General features: G+C 35.1%; 2 protein-coding genes across 3 annotated transcripts in view; one reads left to right on the top strand and one right to left on the bottom strand.

The window, feature by feature from the left end:
* LOC142231688 (putative ATP-dependent RNA helicase DHX34) overlaps positions 1-10,789 on the top strand; it is a 20,190-nt gene extending 9,401 nt beyond the window's left edge. For both annotated transcript variants that reach the window (XM_075302314.1, XM_075302313.1), the window contains 4 exons: positions 8,957-9,189; positions 9,243-9,513; positions 9,602-9,723; positions 10,582-10,789. In XM_075302314.1, coding sequence (XP_075158429.1) covers positions 8,957-9,189; positions 9,243-9,513; positions 9,602-9,723; positions 10,582-10,769 — 814 coding nt within the window. In that variant the 3' untranslated portion in view covers positions 10,770-10,789. The remainder of the gene's footprint in view (positions 1-8,956; positions 9,190-9,242; positions 9,514-9,601; positions 9,724-10,581) is intronic.
* pcm (5'-3' exoribonuclease pacman) lies at positions 10,775-26,015 on the bottom strand. The gene is made up of 17 exons (XM_075302312.1): positions 25,647-26,015; positions 25,151-25,588; positions 24,654-25,092; positions 24,360-24,583; positions 22,956-23,068; positions 21,558-21,750; positions 21,322-21,495; positions 20,961-21,251; positions 20,098-20,366; positions 19,703-20,022; positions 19,091-19,644; positions 18,887-19,027; positions 14,449-14,656; positions 13,756-14,201; positions 13,298-13,699; positions 13,170-13,238; positions 10,775-11,212 (listed from the first exon to the last, which is right to left on the bottom strand). Exons 1-17 carry the CDS (start codon positions 25,719-25,721, stop codon positions 11,144-11,146), a joined length of 4,425 nt encoding a protein of 1,474 aa, XP_075158427.1. The 5' UTR covers positions 25,722-26,015; the 3' UTR covers positions 10,775-11,143.

Below are 26,015 nucleotides of genomic sequence, written 5' to 3'. Positions count from 1 at the left end.
GGATACTCGACAAACTGTCGGATGAAAATTCTGGCGCATCTCTTCGGGTCGCTCACCGTCACGCCGCCAGATGTCACTGAAATCCCATCATCCGTTGTATCGGGGTTCGAGACGGCTTTCACTGACCACAACTTACCTGTTCCTGTGCCTAGGTTACATTGCTTCAGGTGCTCTAACCATGTGTTCCGTTTGTGCTCGTCGACTATCTTACTAATCTCTAGATGAAGCTCGTCTGCGATTCTCTCCGCTTCTGCTGTGCAGTTGGGCCTCACCTTGGCAATTCTACCAGCGGGTATGAAGCGAGGGCTGATGCGTTGATGATGCCCTGGAACTCCCTCTGAGCAACGTGAACATGGAAGGGGCGGGAGCTCACTAAAGCGACGATCAGTCCTAGTTGCCTTTTTTTGTTGATGTACGTCCGGCGTTCAGAGATTATGAAATGGGAGAGTTGCTTAATGGGGGAATTATGGGGAGGTGGTATGATCCCAGTCAAATGACGGGTTACCAGGATGTGCTATTTATCGGTGACGCTAATGAAATATCTGACGAATTGCAGCCCATAATTCTAGTGGGAGTTTCTTCGTTCACCGTGAGAATGCCAAAGTTCATAGTGGGCATTAACGCCACAACAGCCACTTAATGTTTGGGTTATAAACCAACCTCCGATATATACACGTTGCATAACTCGTGTCTCGGCAGCCCCAGACTTGACTGCATGGAACGGTGTAATATGAAAGCCAGGTCACCAACATCACCTCTGCCATGATCTTTACGTAGCACATTGTATCCATCACAATAGCGGAAGCTACAGGTGTCATTAAGCTTCGTCTCTTGGATCGCCGCGACCCTGATTCTTTCCGATTCGTAAAGTCTATAATATCACTAAACTTACCTCGGAGCCCGTTGCAATTAAATTGAAAAAAATGCTGCACTTTCCGGAACTGACACAACAATATTAGGTGTAAGGTACTACTGCGGAGAATATTGTTATGCGGGAGATGTCGGGGTCGCATTATCTGATGACTCACTACTGTTTTCGTTGGCAAAGCATGCAGCCACGTAGTCAGTATAACTATACTCCCGTAACGATGTTAAGCCGGAGCAGTTCCGGAAGTGCACCCATTCCAAGCACCGGTTACACCTAAACCGAACAATGATGAGTTTGGTTTCGGAAGATTGAACAGTACCATGGTCCTCGGGATGCACCTCCTCTAGCACAAAATGACGGACGAAACACGTACAGTGATGTGGCAGTCACTCGCCGATGAGTTGGATCCATAGGGTAATTCCGGTGCATAGAACCCGCCGTCGTGGGATTGGTAACACATGTTTTCGTCGCCGATGTTCGTGATGGAACACCAATGTGGATGTGAAACTGTAGTTCTTGTCGCAACTCTCCAGATAAGTGACTGGTATTATTGCTTTATGCGCTTTACAGACTAACAGTTATTCCGGACGACAGTGCTCGTGTCGAACATATCCAATATATTGTGCACATTATAAGTTAAATCCGAAGGCATAATCGATACTGCTGCATGTTTATGGGATCGATAACACATTTACCGATTATTTAGTCATCGCCGACAAGTCGTATCGATCCGACACACTGTAAGATTCTTTACAAACACCGACATTCCATCCGGAATAACTGATAGTCTGTAAAGCGCATTAGATGCCGCCAGGACCACAACTACTGGGAATGGGACGGTTGGTCACCAACGGGGCATTCTCGAGCCGTTTGGATTTAGATGCAGATTTTCCTTATGCCTGCTATGCTTCCAATCCTCAGACTCCGAAGTTGTGGAGTCCTCTCTCCGCACATGCGTTCGTTCAAGAGAGGCTGCGCAAGCTCTGGGGTTGTTTCTGCAGACTCGTGACTGGAGGAATAACATCGGGTCACAATGAAGTCTGGCGTGTTCCTGTTGGTTTTCAAAGTACTGATATTGAAACCCTAAATTAATATTCGGGTGATGTTCACTTGCTGGGTTGTACGGTGATCTCTTTACTGTCCTATTGCGAATCTCTGCAATACTTTTCCTGATTCATGGGCGCTCTTTCAGTGTCTGGGTAGTGGATCTATGTAAGGTCTCCATTGACTGGTAGGATAAAGCATCTGCGACAACATTAAGCCCCCCGTTCATGTACCTGATCGTGTAGAAGTACAGCTGGAGTTCTAAGATCTACTTTGCCATTATTTATTGTTCTATTGAGTTCATTTGAGAGTGAGGCGATCTGTGAGGACTTGGAAATTATATCCTTGGAGGTACGGTCTAGACATTTGTTTTCGATGGCCGAGTAGTTCCTTTCCGCTTCATTTTATGCTTCTCGTGTTTCAAAGACCGTCCGCTGCCCCTCTGCCTTATGTACCTATGTCCGTCCGTTTGTCTTCATATAGTTTTTGTCCGTGAAATAAATTTTGCAACTTTGCACACTTTGTTTTTGGTTTCAACACTGACAATCCCACTTTATTCTGTTTCATACACATGCCGTGAGATTTAAAAGCAAATGAATGGCTATTATGTATGTCCACGAATTGGTATCTTCAAGCCTACCATAAACCTGTACAAGCCGAGGTACTTCCAGTGGTACACAACAAACAGTGCAACCACTGGCATGGAAGCCCAACGATATATATCCAAACTGGTATGGTGATGCGCTTAGGCCACTTTTATGTGTTTTTCTTTGGGGCAGCGGAGGCCCAAGCAATCATGGATGGTTATGATTGGAGTTTCTAGCCCGAGATTGTGGCAGACGTGGGCTTAGCTATGTGCGTATTTAAGTTATGTGGCGCAGATTTGTGCTTTTATTATATTTTTTAATAAATCGATAGTTTTAGGCCTATGAGTTGGCGGCCAGTCATATTTATTATTGTTAACAGGCAGCTTAAGCAAATAATGGACAAATGCTGCTGATTTTATTGCCTAAATAAGGCTGCAACATAGTTTTTATTAAATTCTTTTCTTTTGGCTTGTAGCGTTGTTGATGGCGGAGTGTGTGGATGACAGTTAACGAGTATTGAGATGGCGTTGTTACACTGTCGTAGTATTCCTAATACAGGGCTGTTTAAGTGGGAGATTCGTTCATTCATAAATCAAGCGAAGCATGGGGAATGGAGACGATGAAATAGACAACGGTCGACAAAGTAATTAGTAACAAGTATATACGGCCCTAAGTTCGGCCAGGCCGAATCTTATGTACCCTCCACCATGGATTGCGTAGAAACTTCTACGAAAGACTGTCATCCACAAATTTCAACTCACTCGGATGAAATTTGCTTCTCCAAGAGGCTCCAAACCAAATCTCGGGATCGGTTTATATGGGGGCTATAAATGATTATAGACTGATATGGACTACGTACCAAATTTCAACCAGATCGGATGAATTTTGCTTCTCCAAAAGGCACCGGAGGTCAAATCTGGCGATCGGTTTATATTGGAGCTATATATAATTATGGACTGATAGGAAACAATTCCTGCATGGTTGTTGGATACCATATACTAACATCGCGTACCAAATTTCAACCGAATGGGCAGAATTTTGCTCTTCCAAGGTGCTCCGGAGGTCAAATCTAGGGATCGGTTTATATGGGAGCTATATATAATTATGGACCGATGTGGACCAATTTTTGCATGGTTGTTAGGGACCATATACTAACACCATGTACCAAATTTAAGCCAGATCGGATGAAATTTGCTTCTCTTAGAGGCCTCGTAAAAGTGGACCGATATGGCACATTTGCAATACCATCCGACCTACATTAATACTTATGCCAAGTTTCAAGTCGATAGCTTGTTTCGTTCGGAAGTTAGCGTGATTTCAACAGACGGACGGACATGCTCAGATCGACTCAAAATTTCACCACGACCCAGAATATATACTTTATGGGGTCTTAGATCAATATTTCGATGTGTTACAAACGGAATGACAAAGTTAATATACCCCCTTCCTATGGTGGAGGGTATAAAAACGATTTTGAAAGAATTGACTTTAGACTTAATTTGAATAGAAAAGGACGAATAGTGTCGTCTAATGACGGACTTTTAACTTATGTTTGAGCGATAAGAGGGCATAAATAGAACCAAAAGGCATCAAAAGTTGCCATTTGTGAGAGAGTCAAAGTACACTTTAAACAGACGGATATCAAGCGAAGATAAAGTTATAATAAAGTAAGAAGTGATTAATCGGGTCAAAGTGAATATAAATTGAATATTTTTTTAAGAACTTTTTTTTTTTAAGAAAAGGAAGAACTGAATTTTAAAAATAATTTCCGACCGTATAACCCCATTATGAGACAAATCCCAGAGAGATAGTGGGTAGCGCCCCAAATGAAAATCCAAGGGTATTTCAATTTAACAGTTTTAATAACACTATGAGAGGGGAAATGCCCAGAAATACCGCGGTATATGTTCAATGACAATCAGAATTTGATTTTTTTTAGTAATTGTCTTTTGCCATTATTTTGTTCAAAGTTAACTGTCTCTTTCGTTTAGATTTGTATGTTTCAATTTTTTGTATTGTTTTAGTACTTTAAGGGGTTTCTATTCTTAGGGATCTTATCATTATATTTTTTGTTGGGTGATGTGCTAGTTAAAAAAATATTTAACTGAACTCAATTAGGTAGAATTTATAGAGTAAATTGATTCCCCTTTTGGGATAAAATTATTAAGAAGAGAAACTTTGTAGGTCCTATTTTCATGTTTCTAATATTTTTGTAATTTTGATTTAAATTTTCTTTTGATAATTATTTTTATATAGAATTTTGAACTATTATTAGCCAATCTTTTTGAATTTTATTGTTAGGTACAGTGAAACCTCTGAAAGGTGGACACCCAAGCATAAGCGTAGGAAGGCCTCTGGGGAGGGGGCTTAGACCCCCCCCAGAAAAATTTTAGCCCCCCCCAGAATTTGAAACTCTATTTATGATTTTTCATTTTTCAATAAATTTCAATAGTTTTTTTAATTTTTATAAAAATTAAACAAGTATATACAATCGCACAAAGTTCCGCTAAAGACTTTCATGAACAATCGAATTACTTGGGTTGTGGTAGCAGTGCCGATGGCAATGTTTGAAGTCAGATATTTATGAAATAAAGCTGTGGTTGAACTTATGATTGATTTAGTTTAGTCAATTAAAAAATAGTAATTGATATTAAAACTCTTCTTTCATAAATTAATATCTTAATAATGCTGCGAAAAAGCGTCGCCAAAAAAGTAGTGAAAATGTTCTTTTTGGGTCTAGAAGTGGTGCAAAATTGGCGGCCGTTTCAACAGCCGTTGTAATGAATTTGCATAACTTCTTAAGGTGAGATCCGAATTCAGTGTTTTGAATGTGAATTAAAAAATTTTGTGATATTTTCCCAAATAAATAATTTTTATATTTTTTATGATTTTTAATGCATTCTGACGCTTGTTTGAAACGTTTTTCCTCGAATAATTTCCAAAATTATCGATTTTTCTATAATGGATTTAGAAGTTTTTTGAAAAAAAAAAAAAAAAAAAAAAATTACACATTAAAATATGAAAAAAATGAAGTAAAAAAACTTCCTGTGTAGTTAAAATAATTGAGGACATTTTTGGAAGTATTTTTAAAGTTGTGCCTTTAGAACAACTCACAATTTTTTTGCTGGGAAAAGTGTGGAACTACTTTTAGTTGCTTTATTATAAATTAATTGTCAAGTTATTTTGATGTCTAATTTTTTATTCAATTTTATGAAATAAAACATTAATTGAACCTATAAGTTCAGTCTATAAATTTTTAGCTAGGGGGGCTATAGCCCCCCCTAGGAAAATTGTCTAGCTACGCTAATGCACCCAAGGTCGCCTAAATTTTGTCCACCTTTGAGATTTGTCCAGGTTAATTTTAATATGTTAATATATCAATATTAATATGTTAATATATCGTCCCCAAACAACAGTCCATGTTTGGGATGTGTCCGGTTTTCAGAGTGGCCAAGTTTGAGAGGTTTCACTGTAATTATAATACAGTGAAACCTCTCAAACTTCGACACTCTGAAAACCGGACACTTCTCAAACATGGACAGTTGTCTGGGGACGTTTGCTATATTAACACATTAAAATTAACCTTTCATACCTGGACACATCTTTGATGGTATTTTGAGATGATATTGAAAAGACAAATTATGTGCTGACTTTTTAATTTATTGAGAGAAAAATGTGAAGTGTAAAGGAGTGAGGTAGGAAAAGTTTTGGAAAGTGGGGTTAACTAAAAGGTAATAAGGTACTCGTGGACTATGGAAGGAAGCGCAGAGTGGCAGGTTATATACACCAAAGGCCTCATTTAACCGCATAAAACTGTGTTTTCATGTTTTGGTTTTGTTCAGTTTTGTTCAGTTTTTTTTTAATTTTTTTATATGCCAATATTATACAAAGGCCTCATTTAACCGCATAAAACTGTGTTTTCATGTTTTGTTTTGTTCAGTTTTTTTTTCAATTTTTTATATGCCAATGTTATACCCAGGGCTAGGTTTCGGCGGGTTGAGACCGCCCTGGAAGCGGGTGAGTGTGCCGGAGGGCCAAGCTTAGTGCCACATAGGGAGACACGTCCAATTGCTGCAGAAATAGTGTCTGCACCAGAGAACAAACACAAACAAAACAAAATGTTTCCATTTGTTTCGATTCGTACAATCCACATAACTAAAACAAAACGAAACCCAGGATAACGGCACTTGCCTTTGATTTTGTTTTATTTTTGTTCGTGAGTACAAACTCAACCAATACCGAAAAGAATTGCGATTCTTCGTGGAACACAGAAAACAAAACAGCACACATTCAATGCAAACGTTTCGCAAACGTTAGCTTATTAAATCATTACAATAAGAAAAAACTCAAATTTTATTCTTTTTTGTATTAAGGTAAGTACTATATTCGCTTTTCGAGTTGAAATTTTCGCGGTTACATTATTAAAACAGTTCAATATGAAGCAGATCAATTAATTCAATTGATGCGCAGTTTCTTGTTCCCCTAGATTTCGGCAAGACTTTACAGGAATATTTTGGTTTTAGTTTATAATTTTGATTATTTCAGGAAAAGTAATCGCGAAAATAAAGTGATTTCCAACTCGAAAACCGAACATAGTACCCACCTTAATTTGTTCAATTTATTATTGGAAAAATAACACCAGTTATTTTGCTAAATGAGAATACTTTTGGTTATGTCCCATTGTTATGATCGTTTGCAAACGTTTTATTCCATTTCGTTACCGAACGAAATAACTTGTTGCTGCAACCCGAAGAGTGTTAAAGCAATCGTTTTGTTTTGTTCTCTTGGGCTTTGAAATGTTTGTTGTTATGTTTTTATCTGCGTACAAAACGATTCACGAAAATTGAAAGCTGTGTGACTTTGAATGATATTTACGTCAATCGTTTCGTTTATTTTCGTACTCTGGTCTGCACACTATTGTCTCGATAAAAGGGAATAACAATTGTGAAATGGATTTCACAACTTACTCAGTATCTTTTCTGATACATAACAGGTTGGCTGATAAGTCCCCGGTCTAACAAAGAAAATCACATTTTTTTGTCAAAATTCGTTTTTATTATTCAGCATAGATCCCTTCAAAGCGATACAACGATTATAACGACCTTCCAATTTTTTGATACCATTTTGATAGTACTCCGTCGGGTTTGCCTCAAAAAAGGCCTCAGTTTCGGCGATCACCTCTTCATTGCAGCCAAATTTTTTCCCTGAGAGCATCCTTTTGAGGTCTGAGAACAAGAAAAAGTCGCTGGGGGCCAGATCTGGAGAAAACGGTGGGTGGGGAAGCAATTCGAAGCCCAATTCATGAATTTTTGCCATCGTTCTCAATGACATGTGGCACGGCGCGTTGTCTTGGTGGAACAACACTTTTTTCTTCTTCATATGGGCCGTTTTGCCGCGATTTCGACCTTCAAAAGCTCCAATAACGCCGTATAATAGTCACTGTTGATGGTTTTTCCCTTCTCAAGATAATCGATAAAAATTATTCCATGCGCATCCCAAAAAACAGAGGCCATTACTTTACCAGCGGACGTTTGAGTCTTTCCACGCTTCGGAGACGGTTCACCGGTCGCTGTCCACTCAGCCGACTGTCGATTGCACTCAGGAGTATTGTGATGGAGCCATGTTTCATCGAGTTAACAGCTGCAAACACCGCTCAGAATCATCAACACGTTGTTGTTTTTGGTCAAATGTGAGCTCGCGCGGCACCCATTTTGCACAGAGCTTCCGCATATCCAAATATTGATGAATGATATGACCAACACGTTCCTTTGATATCTTTAAGGCCTCTGCTATCTCGATCAACTTCATTTTACGGTCATTCAAAATCATTTTGTTGATTTTTTGATGTTTTCGTCGGTAACCACCTCTTTCGGGCGTCCACTGCGTTCACCGTCCTCCGTGCTCATTTCACCACGCTTGAATTTTGCGTACCACTCAATTATTGTTGATTTCCCTGGGGCAGAGTCCGAAAACTCATTATCAAGCCAAGTGCTTCCACCGCATTTTTTCCCTTCAGAAAACAGTATTTTATCAAAACACGAAATTCCTTTTTTCCATTTTTTTCACAATAACAAAAGTTGCTTCACAAAAGACGCTCTATCTCACAAACTACTTGACTTACAGACGTCAAATTTTGACGCGAATCATTTGAAGGTTGGTACTATTAATACTAGCGACGCCATCTATGTGTCAGGCCGGGGACTTATCAGTCAACCTGTTTTTAAATCATTACAATAAGAAAAAACTCAAATTTTATTATTTTTTCTATTATTTGTTCAATTTATTATTGAAAAAATAACACCAGTTATTTTGCTAACTGAGAATATTTTTTTTTTTTTATTTTCGTACTCTGGTCTGCACACTATTGTCTCGATAAAAGGGAATAACGCTTGTGAAATGGATTTCACAACTTACTCAGTATCTTTTCTGATACATATTTTAATATTTTCTGTTTTAGAAATCTATTGGAAACGGCTAAACCTTATCTTGTGAACTGTATACGTATGCCAGCGGCCCAGTGTTTACTTTTATTTTCCTACAACATTGAAACGAATGCTTCCATTAGCCGAGTTATATGCGATTCTTGGTTGTGTCTGGAGTTTCCAACGCCTGAAGCTGGTTGCGAACTTCTTTGCAGAGCAATAAATCTTCGAAGATTGTGGAACAGATTATTAATGGACAAATTAACAGGTAAGCAAAACATTATTTTCTTTCGTATTTTAATTATTTTCTGATCTTCACAGATTTGGAACAAAATGTTGAGAATCAAAAGAAAAAGTCTGAAAATAAGTATTTAGAAGAAGATTTATGGTATGATTTAGTAAAATTAATGAGTATTAATGTGGCATATACCATTAAGCGTTTATTACCCGCTGATCTTAAGACATTATACACGCATAGACCGTTGGAGAATATCCAAGGTTGCAAAATAAATCCTTTTGCAAAGGATTTTAGTCCAACCCCAAATACAGAAAAAGGTGGCATAAATATATGTGAAAATGTTGTCTTCAATTGGTATGTATCTCTTTATATAATGATTTTATTGTTTTATGTGTGTGTGTGTTTTTTTACCTAAGTCTTCTTTATCACCCCTTGATTGTAGTCTGCAAGATCAACAATGGACACTACAAATGGATAAAGAAATGTGTGAAAGTCTATGGACTTGTAAATATTGCGATACAGAATTTGAATTTAATGTTATAGATAAACTGATTCACAAGACAAGTAAGTATTTGCATGTGGAAGTGATACAAAACAAATCACACAAGCTTTATGGAGTCTACTCTAATTTTAACTCTTACCACTTGGCAAATCTGGTCCCAACCTTTTCAAACCATATAAAAAAGCCAAAACTCTCTGCTTGTAATCACAGAAACTTTAGCACTAATGAAAGACGAAGCAAGGTCAACATTGAGTTTACAATCGTCGCTACAGGTTCCTCGTCAGGTACAATGGCTTGCTTTCGTCATTCTTTAAAAAAAACTGCATCGGATTATAAAGCTGAATCATTAAAATAGCCCAAAAATTCTTATTGCAGTTTTCCTGATAGATCGTAACATATACCTCGCTAATGTCTTCAATGTATAGGAAGGAAAACCGCTAAAGTCTTGCATAAGTGTACAGCTGTTTAGAGAGAATTTTATAAAATCACTTTTTGGTTTATTGGGGTCAATTTCTATGCTAATTAAAAATTTTCAAAACTGAAGCTAGTCATTCGTTGATGCAAAAAAAAAACTTGGATGGACACTATGGACCACGCAAACCCAGAATAATTTGCGAATGAGAGATGTAAAATTAAATTAAATTAAAAAATATTCACGATTTCTTTTATTGAAAATTAGGTAATGAAGAATACATTAGGTTTACGACTTTTGCGACATATGTATTATACCATCATAAACGTATGTCGCAAAAGTCACAGTTTGCTACAGGCCTACCCTGAGTGCTGCTCAATTCTATGTTTAGCTCAATGCCCATTTGTATGCAAAGCGGTTAGTGTTACGTCGCTGAAGGCTCATACTTTTTTTTAGGATGTTTGTTTCAATCTTTCACGTATGTTCATTTTTTTCTCTAACATTTCAGCTTGTAACAGAAGCCAAAAATCTACCGACACAGTGATGCCGTCTTCCCAGCCACCTCAATCACCGGCAGCATCTTCAAGTGGTAGTGGCAAAAACAAAACCTTATATCAATGTGCTCAATGTTCTCAAGATCTTTATCTAAGCAATATAGATATATTGAAACATAAGAAATTGTGCGTAAATAAATAAATGTCTTACATTTACTATAACTTTCATTTATTTACAGTATTCAATAATATAATTTTGTTTACATTCAGTTTGTTTTTTAACTTAAAAAATAAGTTTCCAAAATCTCATGTTAGACTTAGTTTAAAAACATTTTTTATTTATAAACTCTTCGTGTATTCTTTTAAAGTTTTGTTGATTAAAATGTTGTGTAATGAGCGACAAAATGTGAAAGACCATAAGGCGGGTACCGAGTTCGTGTTTTGCCTCAATAATTAGCTTGATTTCATAATTACCTTTTGAAATAGTTATTTTCAAAACATGAAATATATGTATAATATGTATGAAATTTCTCGGCGAAACCCAAACATAGTACCAGCAATACGATTGTGAAATATTTAATTTGCAAAATCAAATTTTGCGCCAATTTTTGGAACACGTGGTGGTTTTTTCCTTCCATAAGTAGTCTGAAAATGTAAAAGATAAAATCATATATAGTAGATCTAACAACTATAAATATCCTGAACTAAAAAATTCTAAACTATAAACAAAAGTAATGGCATTCCAAAACAATGTTGCGAAAAAATTTTTATTTAATTTGATGGCAACCCACAATTCAGCAACCATGTAGCGGAAGCGGTTTTCTGCGTCAAAAAGTCTCTGCACACAAAAAAAATTTCTGATTCAATCACGAAATTAATTGATCCAATTAATTTTTTTATTTGAAATATCTTCTATCACGAAAATGATAGTATCAATCACAGCTTTAATTGGGCATTCAAAAATTAATTGATTTAATTAGCAAATTTTAATTAGTTTTTTAATCGATTCAATAAAAAATTTAATTGATGTTGAAATTTAATTGATGTTGAACTCAATTAAGAACGTAACTATTTTCTATTTTTGTTAAGAACGTAACTATTTTCAATTACTTTATTAACTGACTTACCCCCATTTTCATAAAGCTCCGTTAGTGTTCCGTTAACTAACCAACTTTTAAACCGTATTATAGACGCAGCTGTAATCTTGCCTTTATATTCCATAGGCCAGTTAGGAACTTAACTGACGAAAAATTTTCAGTTAAAGTTAACCGGAGAGAAGATATTTGCAATTTAGTTTCTGATACAATTAAAAAGTTAATTGTATCAATTAATTTATTGAAAAAATCTTCAACTTCAATGAACTTTTTAATTGGAAATATACATGTACATAAAAAATTCCAAGAAAATTTTTCCAATTAAAACCTTAATTGAGTTTAAAAAACAATTCAATTAAAAATTTAATTGATTCACAAAATCAACCACAAAAATCAATAGTATCATTAACTTTTTAATTGACTTTCAATTAATTTTTTAATTGATACTATCATTTTTATGATTGAAGACATTTCAATTAATAAATTAATTGAATTAATAAATTTCGTGATTGAATAAGAAAAAAAATTGTGTGTACAATTATGTTTTTTTTTTTTTTGCAAAATAACAAAACTTCCCGCTTCCACAATTTCCATTGACAAAAAAAAGTTATTGTTTTTATTATATTTTGTTAAAGCAATACATCCTGGGTTGTTATCACAGGAACCATTTCAATCACCATCCTGGATCGGAATCCAAGGCTGAACTTCATTTTGTAGAAAATCTCAATGTTCTGAACAGGATTCATGAGGATAATGTAGCGGAAGTGGTGAAAAGATTAATCGAAGTCCGACCACCGAAACAAAGTTTTTTCTATATAACTTCTAGAAAAAATCCACACGATATTTTTGACTATTTTAGCCCCAAAATTTTTGAAATTCGTCTAATAGATTCAAATCGATATTTGACTTTCGACAATTTTTATGTAAGTTGGAAAGTCGACGTTTTGGATTCTGATTTCAATCGCTAATCCATATCAATCCCTTCTAGACTTTATTTTTATAGTAGAAGTACTATGTGCCTAAAAATTACTTTTCAAGAAATTTGGTCAAATAGTCTGGTCTGGCAATAGTGGATCATAATCTTAAGAATTGTTCACTCGATGAAATTGCATTTATCACCTTTCTCTTTGCTTATTTTCATTTCATTTTCTAAACCACAAAATTTATTCGATAACATTGTGGAATCCCTCTCAATCTCATAAAAGATAACAGAAGGACCAAACACAATACCACACATAGTGTGGTAGCACTTATAGGGACCTTTGTGTTACGCCTGCATTGACTGAATAGACTAAGATATGAGGCTGCACTATATCTAACCTATAGCGGTGCTCAGAAATGGTACCACAGGTGTTGAACCAAATATTAAAAACAATTTCGTTTGTTACCACTATCAGGGAAAATTTCGCAAGCGCTATATAAATTGTGTATGATTTGAAAACAAATGATTTACAGAACTTGATGGCATTTCAATGTTCAATGAAAAATGGATTACAATCATTTTTTACCTTTGGAGCTTCAGAATTCGAGTTTGGAATATTTCCTTCGTCGGTATTGGCAGTCGTTAATTGGGAGAACTGAAAGAGAGGAGTCACATTTTATTCATTTATTCAGGAAATATCTTTGCAAATATTACATTTTGTGTTAAAGCGCTTGTTGTTTCCAGTGCAGTGGGACGACTTTCAACCATATTGTTTGTTTTCATAGCTGATGTTGTTGTCGCTGCCGTTGCAGGTTTTTGACTGTTACCACGAGCTACTTGTAATGGTATGAATGCGCCCTTCTGGTTTAAACTATTCGAATTGAACATTTGTCCCGGATACTGATTTTGTGTAAATTGCGTCACAGGTTGTTTTTGATCCGTATTTCTTGCAAATGCTGGCATGCAAAATTGGTTGGGAGTTAGTAAAGGGATTACGGTACCACCTATTACGGCCAGTGGGGCATTTGTATCAAAAGGCGGTCTGGGATATGTTTGTGGCAGGGGAAACTTTTGAGCATCAGATCTCCAGCTTGTTGGCGGCTTCGGTAATTGCGGCTATAAAATTGCAAATGCAATAAAAACAAAGATAGTTAGAAAGGAAATTTACAAACCTTATATACATTTGGCGATGAAGCTGTTGAACTCATAGGTGGTTGTGCAGTTGCGGCTAAACCTAACATGGATTTTAATACATTTGTACCATCTTGATATTCCTGACGATCGGAAGACGTAGCTTCCCTGCAACTGTTGATAATATGGTTTTGATGCACTTTCATTGGACTACATTGATCTTCTTGCTTTCCAGTTGTTTTGACTTCGGAAGAATGATGGGCTATAGTTGATATGCCTCCATTACCAGAATGTTTGATTTTAGTGTTTGCTGATGGCATCCAAAAATCATTACTCCCCTTTTGGACAATTTGAGGAATTTTATGGATATCATTATCTGCTGTAGTGACATTACTTATTGAAGATTGAGATTTAATTTTTGCTGCCATCTCGTTTTTACTTTCTTCTAATTGTTGTTTCGCTTCATAGAATTGTCCATTGTTACCCCCTAAAAAAAAGAATTAGTGGTTAAGTAAGCAATCGTATTGTAATTTTTTTTATTCCGCTTGTCTCGCCTCGTTTTACAAATTGCTCTATTTGATGAAATCAATAGTTCACAGTCAAGAATAAAATTTAAATCGTAGTTTAAGTTCTACATTTCCATGGAACTTTTGAAGACTCGCGCATAAACCCGACAAACGGAATAAGTCTAAATGTTAAAGGTACCAGGCAATTCGATAAATTACATATCCTACCTTGTGTAAATATTAATAGGACGGAAGATTCTGGAACTTTATAAACACGTTGTGCTGCAATACCATGTACATCATTGCCATTTGGCAAATTTTTGTCAAAAAGGACTTCATAGAAATTATCCACAGCCTTAACACATTCCAAACGAACAGGATTGGGATCACTCACAGGATATACGCCAATTACTGTACCCTTTGAACCTAAAGGAACCTAAGAGTAATGGTAATTATGAGTACAACAAAATATCTAAAATTAGTAGGTAAGTTCGCGTTATTTTATGTATATATATTTATTATACCCTCCACCATAGGATGGGGGGTATATTAACTTTGTCATTCCGTTTGTAACACATCGAAATATTGCTCTAAGACCCCATAAAGTATATATATATACTGGGTCGTGGTGAAATTCTGAGTCGATCTAAGCATGTCCGTCCGTCTGTTGAAATCACGCTAACTTCCGAACGAAATAAGCTATCGACTTCAAACTTGGCACAAGTAGTTGTTATTGATGTAGGTCGGATGGTATTGCAAATGGGCCATATTTTACTTATAGCCACTTTTACGTATAGACCCCATATAAACGGACCCCCAGATTTGGCTTGCGGAGCCTATAAGAGTAGCATATTTCATCCGATCCGGCTGAAATTTGTTACATGGTGTATTCATCCGATTCGGTTGAAATTTGGTACGTGGTGTTACTATATAGTCTCTAACAACCATGCAGGAATTGGTCCATATCGGTCCATAATTATATATAGCCCTTATATTATCCGGAGCCTCTTGGAGGAGCAAAATTCATCCGATCCGGTTGAAATTTGCAACGTGGTGTTAGTATAAGGCCGCTAACAACCATGCCAAAATTGATCCATATCGGTCTATAGTTATTTATAGCCGATCCCCAATCAGACAAAAATTGATCCATATCGGTTCATAATCATGGTTGCCACTCGAGCCAAAAATAATCTACCAAAATTTTATTTTTATAGAAAAATATCAAAATGTTATTTCTATAGAAAATGTTGTCAAAATTTTATTTCAATAGAAATTTTGTTAAAATTTTATTTCTATAGAAAATTTTTTCCAAATTTTACTTCTATAGAAAATGTTGTCAAATTTTTATTTCTATAGAAACTTTAAACTTAATTATATAAGTATTTAATCGGCCTTTTTAGTTTAATATATACCACGTATGGACTATGTGGTATATATTACGGTGTTAGGAAGTTTTAAGATACCTTGCCATCGGCAAGTGTTACCGCAACCCAAGTAATTCGATTGTGGATGACAGAAGTTTCTACGCAATCCATGGTGAAGGGTACATACGCTTCGGCCTGGCCGAACTTACGGCCGTATATACTTGTTTATAATGTAATAAATTTCAATATAAATAGAAATAAGTAAGTAAAGTCTAAAGTCGGGCGGGGTCGACTATATTATACCCTTCACCATCATGTAGACCAACATTTGTGTTACCATCTCAACTACTTCAAATTTGCTGGGAGCTATATAAAGGTTTGCATTTCCAGATACAAATCCTTATAATGGAGACAATTTTTTGTACTTCTACAAAATCTCTAGAATTAAAATTGAAATCGGCTAACACCCTGGAATGAAACACAATGTTAATAAAATAAACTTATTATACCCTGTACCACAGTAGTGGTGAAGGGTATAAAAATATGGGAAATATGAAGCGAGAGAAATTTTGAGGCAATTGTACAAAAGAGCATTTGCGATTTTTCAGGCGATACTTATGTATTCGAGATATAGGACAATTTGAATAACATTTACAATTTTTGCTACTCAGCAGTGACGATTTTACAAGGATATTGTTTAGATCTTGCCAAGATATGTGGTCAAGTGTGGGTTGTGATATATTATTTGGTCAAGTCGGGCGACTTGGAGCCTTATTTAAAACTCAACCGTTCTGTGGAAAGTCTGGCATTACAGTGTGTAGGATATGACTAAGATATGGGGAAATTATCACAGAATTTTGTGTAAAGTGTGGGAATTTTGGTCATATTTGTATAAACCGGAAAAACGAATATATGGAGGCTTTATCTAATTCTGAACCAAAGTAGATCAAACTTGACACACTTAAATATCATATTAAATATATTCTCCGTGGAAACTATGCAGTCAATTGGAGGAAAATCCCATTGAAAATGGGTCTAAAATATGAAATAGTCTACCATATTTTCCCAACTCTGGTGTACATATAACGGGAGCTATATATAATCTGAACCGATTTCGACTAAATTTGACATGCATAGTTAGAATAATTCTGTTATCTCTGCAAAATTTCACGTAAATGGGAGTTTAACTTTGGCCCCCGTGGTCATTTGAGTATAAATCGGGCGAAAGATATATATGGGAGCTATATCTAAATCTGAACCGATTTCAACCAAATTTGGCACACTTACCGATACTGTTAAACGTAATTCTTGTGCAAAATTTGAATCAAATCACGGCAAAACTCTGGCTTTTGAGACCATATAAGTTCAAATCGGACGAAAGATATATATGGGAGCTATATCTAAATTTGAACCGATTTCAACCAAATTTGGTACACTTATCGATACTATTAAACGTACTCCTTGTGCAAAATTTGAAATAAATCACGGAGAAACTCCGGCTTTTGAGGCCATATAAGTGCAAATCGGACGAAAGATGTATATGGGAGCTATATCTAAATCTGAACCGATTGCAATCAAATTTACCAAGCATTGGTAGAATGCCAATTCTACTCTTTATGCAAAATTTCACGAAAATCGGTAGTAACCTTTGGCCTCTGTGGTCATATGAGTCTAAATCGGACGAAAGATATATATGGGAGCTATATCTAAATCTGAACCGATTTAGCTGATATTTTGCAAGTTTTTCGAGACTCATAAAATATTCGGATGTACTGAATTTGAAGAACATCGGTTGATAAACACGCCAATTATGACCAGATCGGGAATAAATATATATGGCAGCTATATCTAAATCTGAACCGATTTTTTCCAAAATCAATAGCGATTGTCTTTGTCCCAAAAAACGACCCTATGCCAAATTTGAGGACGATCGGACTTAAACTGCGACCTGTACTTTTCGCACAAAAATACATGAACAGACAGACAGACGGACGGACAGACAGACAGACAGACGGACATCGCTAAATCGACTCATAATTTAATTCTAAGACGATCGGTATACTAAACGTTGGGTCTCAGACTTTTTCTTCTTGGCGTTACATACAAATGCACAAACTTATTATACCCTGTACCACAGTAGTGGTGAAGGGTATAATTACATAAGATAAACTAAAAGTATATATAATCTTTAGTTTTGTATGCTCCAAGAGGGATTAATTGATTAAATAAATGTTTGAATTGAAATGAATAATGATTTAATCATGATTGCGCCCTAGCCTTACGTTATGAAAAGAAAGATATAAAAAAAATCACATTACCAATCATGTTCCAGCAACACTACGAATCAAAAAATTGTCTGTATACTTTAATGCGAAGCACATTATTTGAGTAAAAATATTTAAAGTTAAAATTTAGAAACAAGTAGATAGTTGAAAACTCCCCCTTAGGCAGGACAGAATGTGACTGCATTATCGGCATTTAATGGAATATTATGTCTCAGCCAATCTGTCATTTCTTTTAATTGCCAATATTTCCACATAACAGCTAATAATTGCGCGATGTTAAATTTTATATTTTTCGACTTGACACAGGACAACACATGAACTGTCCCAAAAAATCTAAGAAAACGCAAACTACGGCCTTTATTCTCTGACATTTTTTCTACGGATTTTCAAATTACCTTTATATGTGTATTCGAGCTTTTTGGGCTCAACCATGTTAATTGTGATATATGTTTAAAATGGGTAATCCAAATTTGGACACTCTAAAACTTTTCAGGAGAGAACAGCCAAGCTTAGGAGGTGTCCACTTATGACAAGTTATTTTAAATGAGGTAATAACAGGTTGGCTGATAAGTCCCCGGTCTGACACATAGATGGCGTCGCTAGTATTAAATGCATATTATTTTTATATACTATGTTGAATAATAAAAACGAATTTTGATAAAAAAAAATGTGTTTTTCTTTGTTAGACCGGGGACTTATCAGCCAACCTGTTATATCAAACGTCTAATGGAAATTGTCCCTTTCTTCTATTTTGAGAGGTTCTTTTTTGAGATGTTTCACTGTATATGTAAATCTGAATCATTGTGTTCGAAGTTTCGCTAGTTTAAATAGTTATTAGAAAAATTGCGACTTATATATTAGGAATACCGAATACATACACGGACGGAAAGGGATCTAAGTGCAATATTTCTACAAAACGCATCTTTATAGAGATAAAAAGATAGTCCATGCCGACATTTTCAGAAATAATTGTGAAAAAAATACACAAACGGATATACTAATCAATGTGATAATTACCATATACGTTGTTTTCACCACAACAACACGATCGAACAGTTGTATAGATCTTTTTGGCTTATATATGCTCGGTAAACTAACATCTGGTTTTAATAATAGATGAGGTTTAACCTGTAACTTAACAGTCTTAACGGGCAAAGTCTGAAATTTGAATAGACATTTAAAACGTTCTAATTAATGCGAGATGAAAGTATAATAAAGTACCTTTAATTCTTCTATTGCATCCAGAACTTTTTCGACAGCTTCCTTCTCCATTGTTTTTGAACCACATGCTATTTTCTCTGCTTTCGTATGAGGTTGGTCTTTGAGCCATGCTGCTATTGCTTCCAATTTACCCTCACCCACATCATTTGGGAATATATCCTGTTCGAAGAAAAGATCGCTACGTTCGTTGGAAGTGCTCAAGTATTCAATAACCATGGGGAATTTCTCAACGTAAGATTGAACCAAAGCTATCGCCTTCGAGGACATAAACCATTGATTGTTGATTCGCCGTGTATAACCCACCAGTTCTTCCTGTGATTTAAAGAATTTAAACTGCAGTCCTATATTGATTTTCGCCAAATTATTTGGGAGATCTGCTTTTGGGCGCCGAGCTCCTTTAACAACCAACACTGAACCTGTTAGACGAGCCAAACATTTATTTTGTATGCCAATTTCTGCAGCTGCTTGATACGAAGTTATGTAATCATTTTCCAAATGATTTTGTATATATTTGGCCTCGGAGAAATCTGGCTCTGGCAATACCGTTATATTAACTGAAAACCAAAAAATAATTTAGAATATTGTGCGATTCGTGTTTTATGCAATCCAAACCTTTAAGTCTTCCACATTCATACACTAACATAGGATTCATTACGATTCCCTCACTGCCATAATAAGGACTGCCAACAAAAAATATGCGACTGTTTTCTGGAAACAGATGTTCAATCTTTTTGACTTGATTTGTTAACGTGTTCTGTACTGCAATCTGCGAAACAACTCCTTGAGCCGGATATGCCGTTGTTGTTGAGCTCCACATTTCATTCAAAGAAACTTTACCCTGGCTGCCACATATATAAGATGACCCAACATAGGTTCGTACATGGACTAATACAGACAAATCGGCAAATTCTATGCCCATGCGTGATAATAAACTAAAATAAACCAAAGCTCCATATATTAGACGGATGATACCAAAATCATAACTGAAATATTTGGAAAATACTAACTGTTCATTTACAGCTTTCAAGTGCAAATCGTATATTTTTGGCTCCATATCTTTAATACCATCAACGTCTATATATTTTTCTTTACTCGATATTCCCACAACTTTGGCCTTTACTAAATGTGGCCAACCTATGTAGACAATTTGATTAAGCATCTGCTCAGCCACCGAGAAAATATCATCGAAATTTTTACGAGGTACCGGTTGAAGTATCATGTTTTCATTACGTGCAGGAAAATCGAAAACCTTAACTCGAGCACATCTCAATTCAAACTAGAAGTTGAAAATAATGATAACTTAGCTAAAGTATATAATTAAGATATACGATAAATAAATGCAATTAGAAGTTGAAAATAAGAACAACTAAGTTACAATTATACTATGGGAAGCAAAAAGTAAGTGAATTTAAACATTTTCAATGTTTTTCTCTATTCTTGGCCATGCATTTTCGATGCATCTTTTCACACTGTACTTATTCTTTGTAACCATTTCAACAAAACATTCAACTTATATCCACATTCCACAACAACCATGTTCGCTTGATTTGGCTCCGTGTGACTTCTGGCTATTCTCAAAAATTAAAAAGACCACCACGGGAAACGCTATTCGATTTGATTGAGGAGATAATAGCTGAATCGAAGAAAGAGCTGATGGCTATGCCAGAAAGAGGTACTTGGCATGTTTCCAGGATTGGAAAAAAAACGTTGGCGTAAGTGTGTTATATAGGGAGGAGATTAATTTGAAACGAATGAAATTGATTTTGGACCCTTAGCCCACAGTAGTATACTTGGAAAAAGAATGATAAATATTCCAATGGGACAATTGGAAGTTTCAAACAAACATATAGGAAATTTTTCTCAAACTTACCTTATAATCTAAATGTCTCATTGTCGGAAAACCAGGAAAGAATACAGACCGTGAAGCATTTGGTAACTCGACACATACAGTACTTTCTGATGGTACCATTATGTCCTTAGACCAAAAGGGCTTCTCTGTGCAAAAAACTTTATACAAAGGTTTTAGAGAGAAAATTCCTGGTGTTTGCCCCTGAGATTCTGGGTTGTAATCGTATTGTAACATTGGACCATGTTGATTTCGTTTGCACTCTTCTAATGTTAAATTCTGATTACATGATTCCATGGCTTGCAATAATAGTTTCTGCAATAATAGTACGATAAATAAATTTAATAAATTAGTATGTATAATTATACATATATATAAAACATACTTCGTCTATAAAGGGTATGAGAACAACAGCTTCCCATTCATTAATTTTTCCATTGAGATCTGTTTCAAAATCTTCGGGATAAAAATCGATTAATTCACTTGAAGGACTCGTCATTAGTTCTCGGTATGCAGCTGGTAATAGTGATTTACTAGCTGCTGGTAAAACTGCCAATAACTAAATATGAAAATCGATTTAGCAATAACATCCAGAATAAATTTTCATATCCAGTCACTTACCTGTTGGAAAGGTAAGAAGGGTTTGCCCATATCAAATGTAATTTTATGATCTTTAAAATTTTTCAAATCGCTTATAAAGGGAGCATAATGATGTGGATAATACCAGCCCCACGAACGAACTCCACGATAATAGTAGTCCAGTATCCATTGCAATGCAGTTATATAGCAGATTGCTTGCTCTTTTTTGTATGAACTGTAAATTGTGGTAAAAGATTAATTCAATAGTAGAATTTTATTAAATATATGGGATTCTTCATTGACAAAAGTGGATATCTAAGTTTCTTAAACCGGCCCGGCATCGTAATGGCCGCCATCACAAGAGTGTATCTGCTCACCAAATATTTCAATAACATCGCCTACTGGATGTCATTGCCTGGCTAGACGTGAATTTTTTCGCCTCCCCATAATGCTCTCAATCGACCAACCCGCTTGCTCATATTAGGTTAGGTTATAGTGGCAGCACGTTATTTATAAATCACTTCCCGATTCTATGTTTAGCTGGCAAGTCCGAATGAAATTTCACGTAATGTGACACCACTTCGAGAAGTCTTTGCAACAAATGTCACGAACATCATATATGCTGAAAATCTTTTTGGGGTTCGTAATAATTGGGATTGGACCCATGACGCTTTGTTTGCATGGCGGGTATGATAACCATTGCAGAACAGTGTCTCTTCTTATTCACGTTGCTGAGAGGAGTTTTCGGGACATCAAACGCAGGTTAAGCAGTACTTTCAAACAGAATGAACGGGACCCACAAACGAGTGATGCTATTTGTGGAACTGAATCTTGAAATCCATAAGATTTAAGGCGGAACGTATGTTTAGAGCACATAAGGCATTCTGTCAGGAATTGGTAAATTGTAGAGCACTGTGAAACCCTAGAAAAGGGATAGCAAAACTTCAGTCGTACTTTGTGACTTTACTATGACAGATCCTAAAGGGTACGCGATTTTTTTTTTAAACGCAAGCAATTTCAAAATATACGCCCAAATGAAAGCAAGCAGCAGATCCCACAATATCTCCACAGTACCTTTTCATGAAACTCAGAATAGTTTTTAACATATCTTATGCGCGTGGTACAGCGACACAAGACAGATCCTCTTGATGCTCCCACGATAATTGGCTGCGACGAAGCCGGAGCGAAGTCAACATGAACTTAAGGATTATTACATCAGCTTCTCCAAGCTGCTACAACAACAAAAGATCCTCTTGATCCGTCACAATACCTGACAAGGATAGTTTTGTCCCAATTAAGATTGTATTGTAGTAGTGAGTTTGGAGCGCACAATAAACAGGAGTTTTTATTAAGGTATGTTTTTGTCTATAAGGTATGGGGGTACTTGAACTACACTTCTACACCTAATTTAGTATAACCTTATACAATGTATTAACTTACCTATCAGAGTTTTCCTGATTTAATTTATTCATATAATAATTGCGCTTGTAGTTCTCAAACTCGTCATTGATATGTTGCTCTTCATCTGACAAATCTTCTTCGTCATCTAAGAACTATAATAAAAAGGCCATTTTGATGCTATAAAATATATGCTATAAAATATGTTGAATTTTTTTTTTAAATTATGGTAAGAAGGACATACTGATGAAAACGGCGTGATACATATCAGTGATAATGTATTTATCATTTTAATCAAACTAGAAATATTAAGTAAATTATGTCAATGATTAAAATTTTTTAATGTTCAATTAAAGAAAATAATTGATACAATTTACTTTTTCATCGTGTGTTTAATTTTCAATGTTTAAATTTTCAATTAAAAAATTAATTTATACATGAATTTTTTAATAAAAAACTCAATGAATGAATTTTTAGCTACTACTAAGAATTCTTGTTATATTTTTTTTTTCTTTTCTTTTTTATTCTTCCTTTTATATAAAGAAGTATTCCTATTAAAACATACAAAAGAGAATTATCTTTTCTTGTTTCTTGCCTAATTATACACTTCTCAGTTTTGTGTAAATGATTGTTTATTATAAGTATTCAACATCTTTTTTGCACACCTTATGTATTATTATGTATGAATATTGTATGAAACTCTAGAGAGTAACATAGTCCATTGTAATTATTTTATTTTGGACAAATACGCTTAGAATTACATGCTCTGAATGAATAAATAAAATAAATGTCAGTTAAGAAAGTGATTGAAAATAATTACGTCTTTAATTAAAAAATTAAGTATTGTATCAAGGACTTTTAATCAAACTAAGAACACACAGTTAGATAACAAAGTGAACGTTTTCGCGGTTTTTATTAAACAATTAGTTGTTCCAATTAACAATTTAATTAAAAAAATTATTCGATGTATCAATGAAATTATTAATTGTATCAATTATTTTATTAATTGAAAAAATTGTCAACTTCAACCAAGTTTTTAATTGGAAATATTTTGGTGATATTTTTCTGTATTACAAATATATCAAGAATCTGGTGGGCAGTCTTGTTTCGATAAATACTGATTTTGGACCAATTGGTAAATATAATAATATATCTGTTTTACACTCAAAAAATGGCAAATTAAAAAGTGCAAACATATATGGATCTAGCTAGCGCCATAAATGGAAAAAATTTCCATTGTCTTTTCTTGTATTCATGCGGATTTTATTATTGAGGCATTTACACTTAACAAAACAAATGAAGATATTCAACTGATTTTTTTTATATGCAGTTTCATAGTGGAGATAGAACTTAGTACATGCAAATACGATTATAAAGTACCCTTTAAAATTCTCCAAAGGTATTTTTAAATATTCGAGTTAGTATATGCATATATCAATTTATTACCTGTCTGCTGCTTTCAATCAATGCCGCCAAATCATCGTCTGTCTTTTCAGCATTTATTTCGCTTACATCAAAATCGAAAGCTTCATCGACCCCATTCTTCTTTGCATTGAAATATTTTAAATCGGCATAATTTTCTTGGAAATTTTCAAATTCAACTTCAGATAAGGCCTCAAAATACTTTTCTAAACGCTCCAAATTTAATTTGCCATTTTCGTTAATATTTCCTATAAAATAATTACAAAAAATATCCATGAAAGTGTAGAAAAAAATTAGTTGTTTGCGAGTTTATCTTACCACCCAATTCTGGATAGACGTTTTTGTACGTCTTATAAAGTAATGGCAAAGCATTTGACGATATATTCAAAAATGGCAAGTGTGGTATAAAATCATTTCCAACCAAGAAACCCATCAAGACCCAGTCGTCAATTAGTTTTGCTATGTCAAAATCGGGATATACTTTCAACTCGTCAAATTCAAGTTCTAAATATTCTCTTAGTAATCCCAAATGTAGTAAAAAGAATCGTGTTTCTTCTACTGAAGCTTTTTTGTTTTTGCGTCCAAATTTTACTTCTTCTCGAAGGACAACGAAATGTAACTCATGGGTACACAAACCTAATATAATTAAATCTGCATCCAGACCATAGAGACAATGTCTTGTATTGGGATCGAAATCATTTTGTGACTTTAGATAACGTATATAGTCCATTATTTTATGTTCACCTTCTCCTGGAGCCTGCAATTTATAAAAATAAATGTTTAAATACTATAACTAAATTTCCTCTTACACTTACGTTGTGGCCACTTAGAATTACTCTGCACTTCTGCCACATAGGATCAGCACTGATTTTGCTTTTTATGAAATAGCGCAAAGCCTCATGCAAACGATCCATAAATTCTGTTCCTGGTGTAATACAATTGCTATCGAATCGTACGTGTTCTCTTACTTCTCCTCGGCTTAGTGCTAAACGTTCCAAAGTTTCAGCTTCCTTTGCTGAACGGAAACGTCTACTACGCTGTTGATTCATTTTTGCACGAGGGGCCACGCCGTCTATGGCCATAAAAAACAATTTCTGTGGTTTAATTAAAAAAAACAACTTGTCAATATAGTTGAATATGTCCTTAAACATATCCTCTTCAGTGATGTTGAAATGGATGTTTGTATCATCGGGATGGGAGCAATTGTGAATAATGCCATTCATATCCAAATATAGATTATCAAAGTCTGGAACCTAAATGGAATACATGTAATTATTTTCTCCAAGTTGTAACGTGTCAAACCACACTTACGCATTGCTCTCTGGCCAATTCGCTGAGACAAGGATACCTTTCGCTTATGTAGCGGAAAAATTTCGGTACACCCATTGTTTTTGTTGTTTTGTGTTGATGTCGTCTGCTTTGTATATATTAAGCTTCAAATCACTTTTTGTTCTTTGTACTAAACAATTGCCAAAAAAATATGGTAAAATAGTTTTTGTTGTACACGCTTTCTACTATTTAACAAAATATAATTTTTAATAATATAGGGGAAAACGTAACACTATATAGCTGCTCGAGACTACCTTTGTTAAATTTAAATAATTGTTAATTATATAAATTAACAAATTAAGAAATGTTGCAAATCCAAATTGCAATGTTTCCTCAATACAAATGTAGGTG

This window comes from Haematobia irritans, chromosome 3, assembly GCF_050003625.1.
Source record: "Haematobia irritans isolate KBUSLIRL chromosome 3, ASM5000362v1, whole genome shotgun sequence".
Taxonomy (NCBI): domain Eukaryota; kingdom Metazoa; phylum Arthropoda; class Insecta; order Diptera; family Muscidae; genus Haematobia; species Haematobia irritans.
Note: the sequence above shows the minus strand (reverse complement) of the source record. Positions and strands in the feature narration are given on the sequence as shown.

What these genes read in the sequence shown, in the direction of transcription:
- pcm (XM_075302312.1), bottom strand. Translation starts at nt 25,721, where the DNA reads ATGGGTGTACCGAAATTTTTCCGCTACATAAGCGAAAGGTATCCTTGT. An exon ending in TTGAAAGCTGTAAATGAACA is followed by an intron (nt 20,023 to 20,097) that starts GTTAGTATTTTC and finishes GGTTTATTTTAG; the next exon opens with TTTATTATCACGCATGGGCA. An exon ending in TGGTGAAAACAACGTATATG is followed by an intron (nt 14,657 to 18,886) that starts GTAATTATCACA and finishes CATTACTCTTAG; the next exon opens with GTTCCTTTAGGTTCAAAGGG.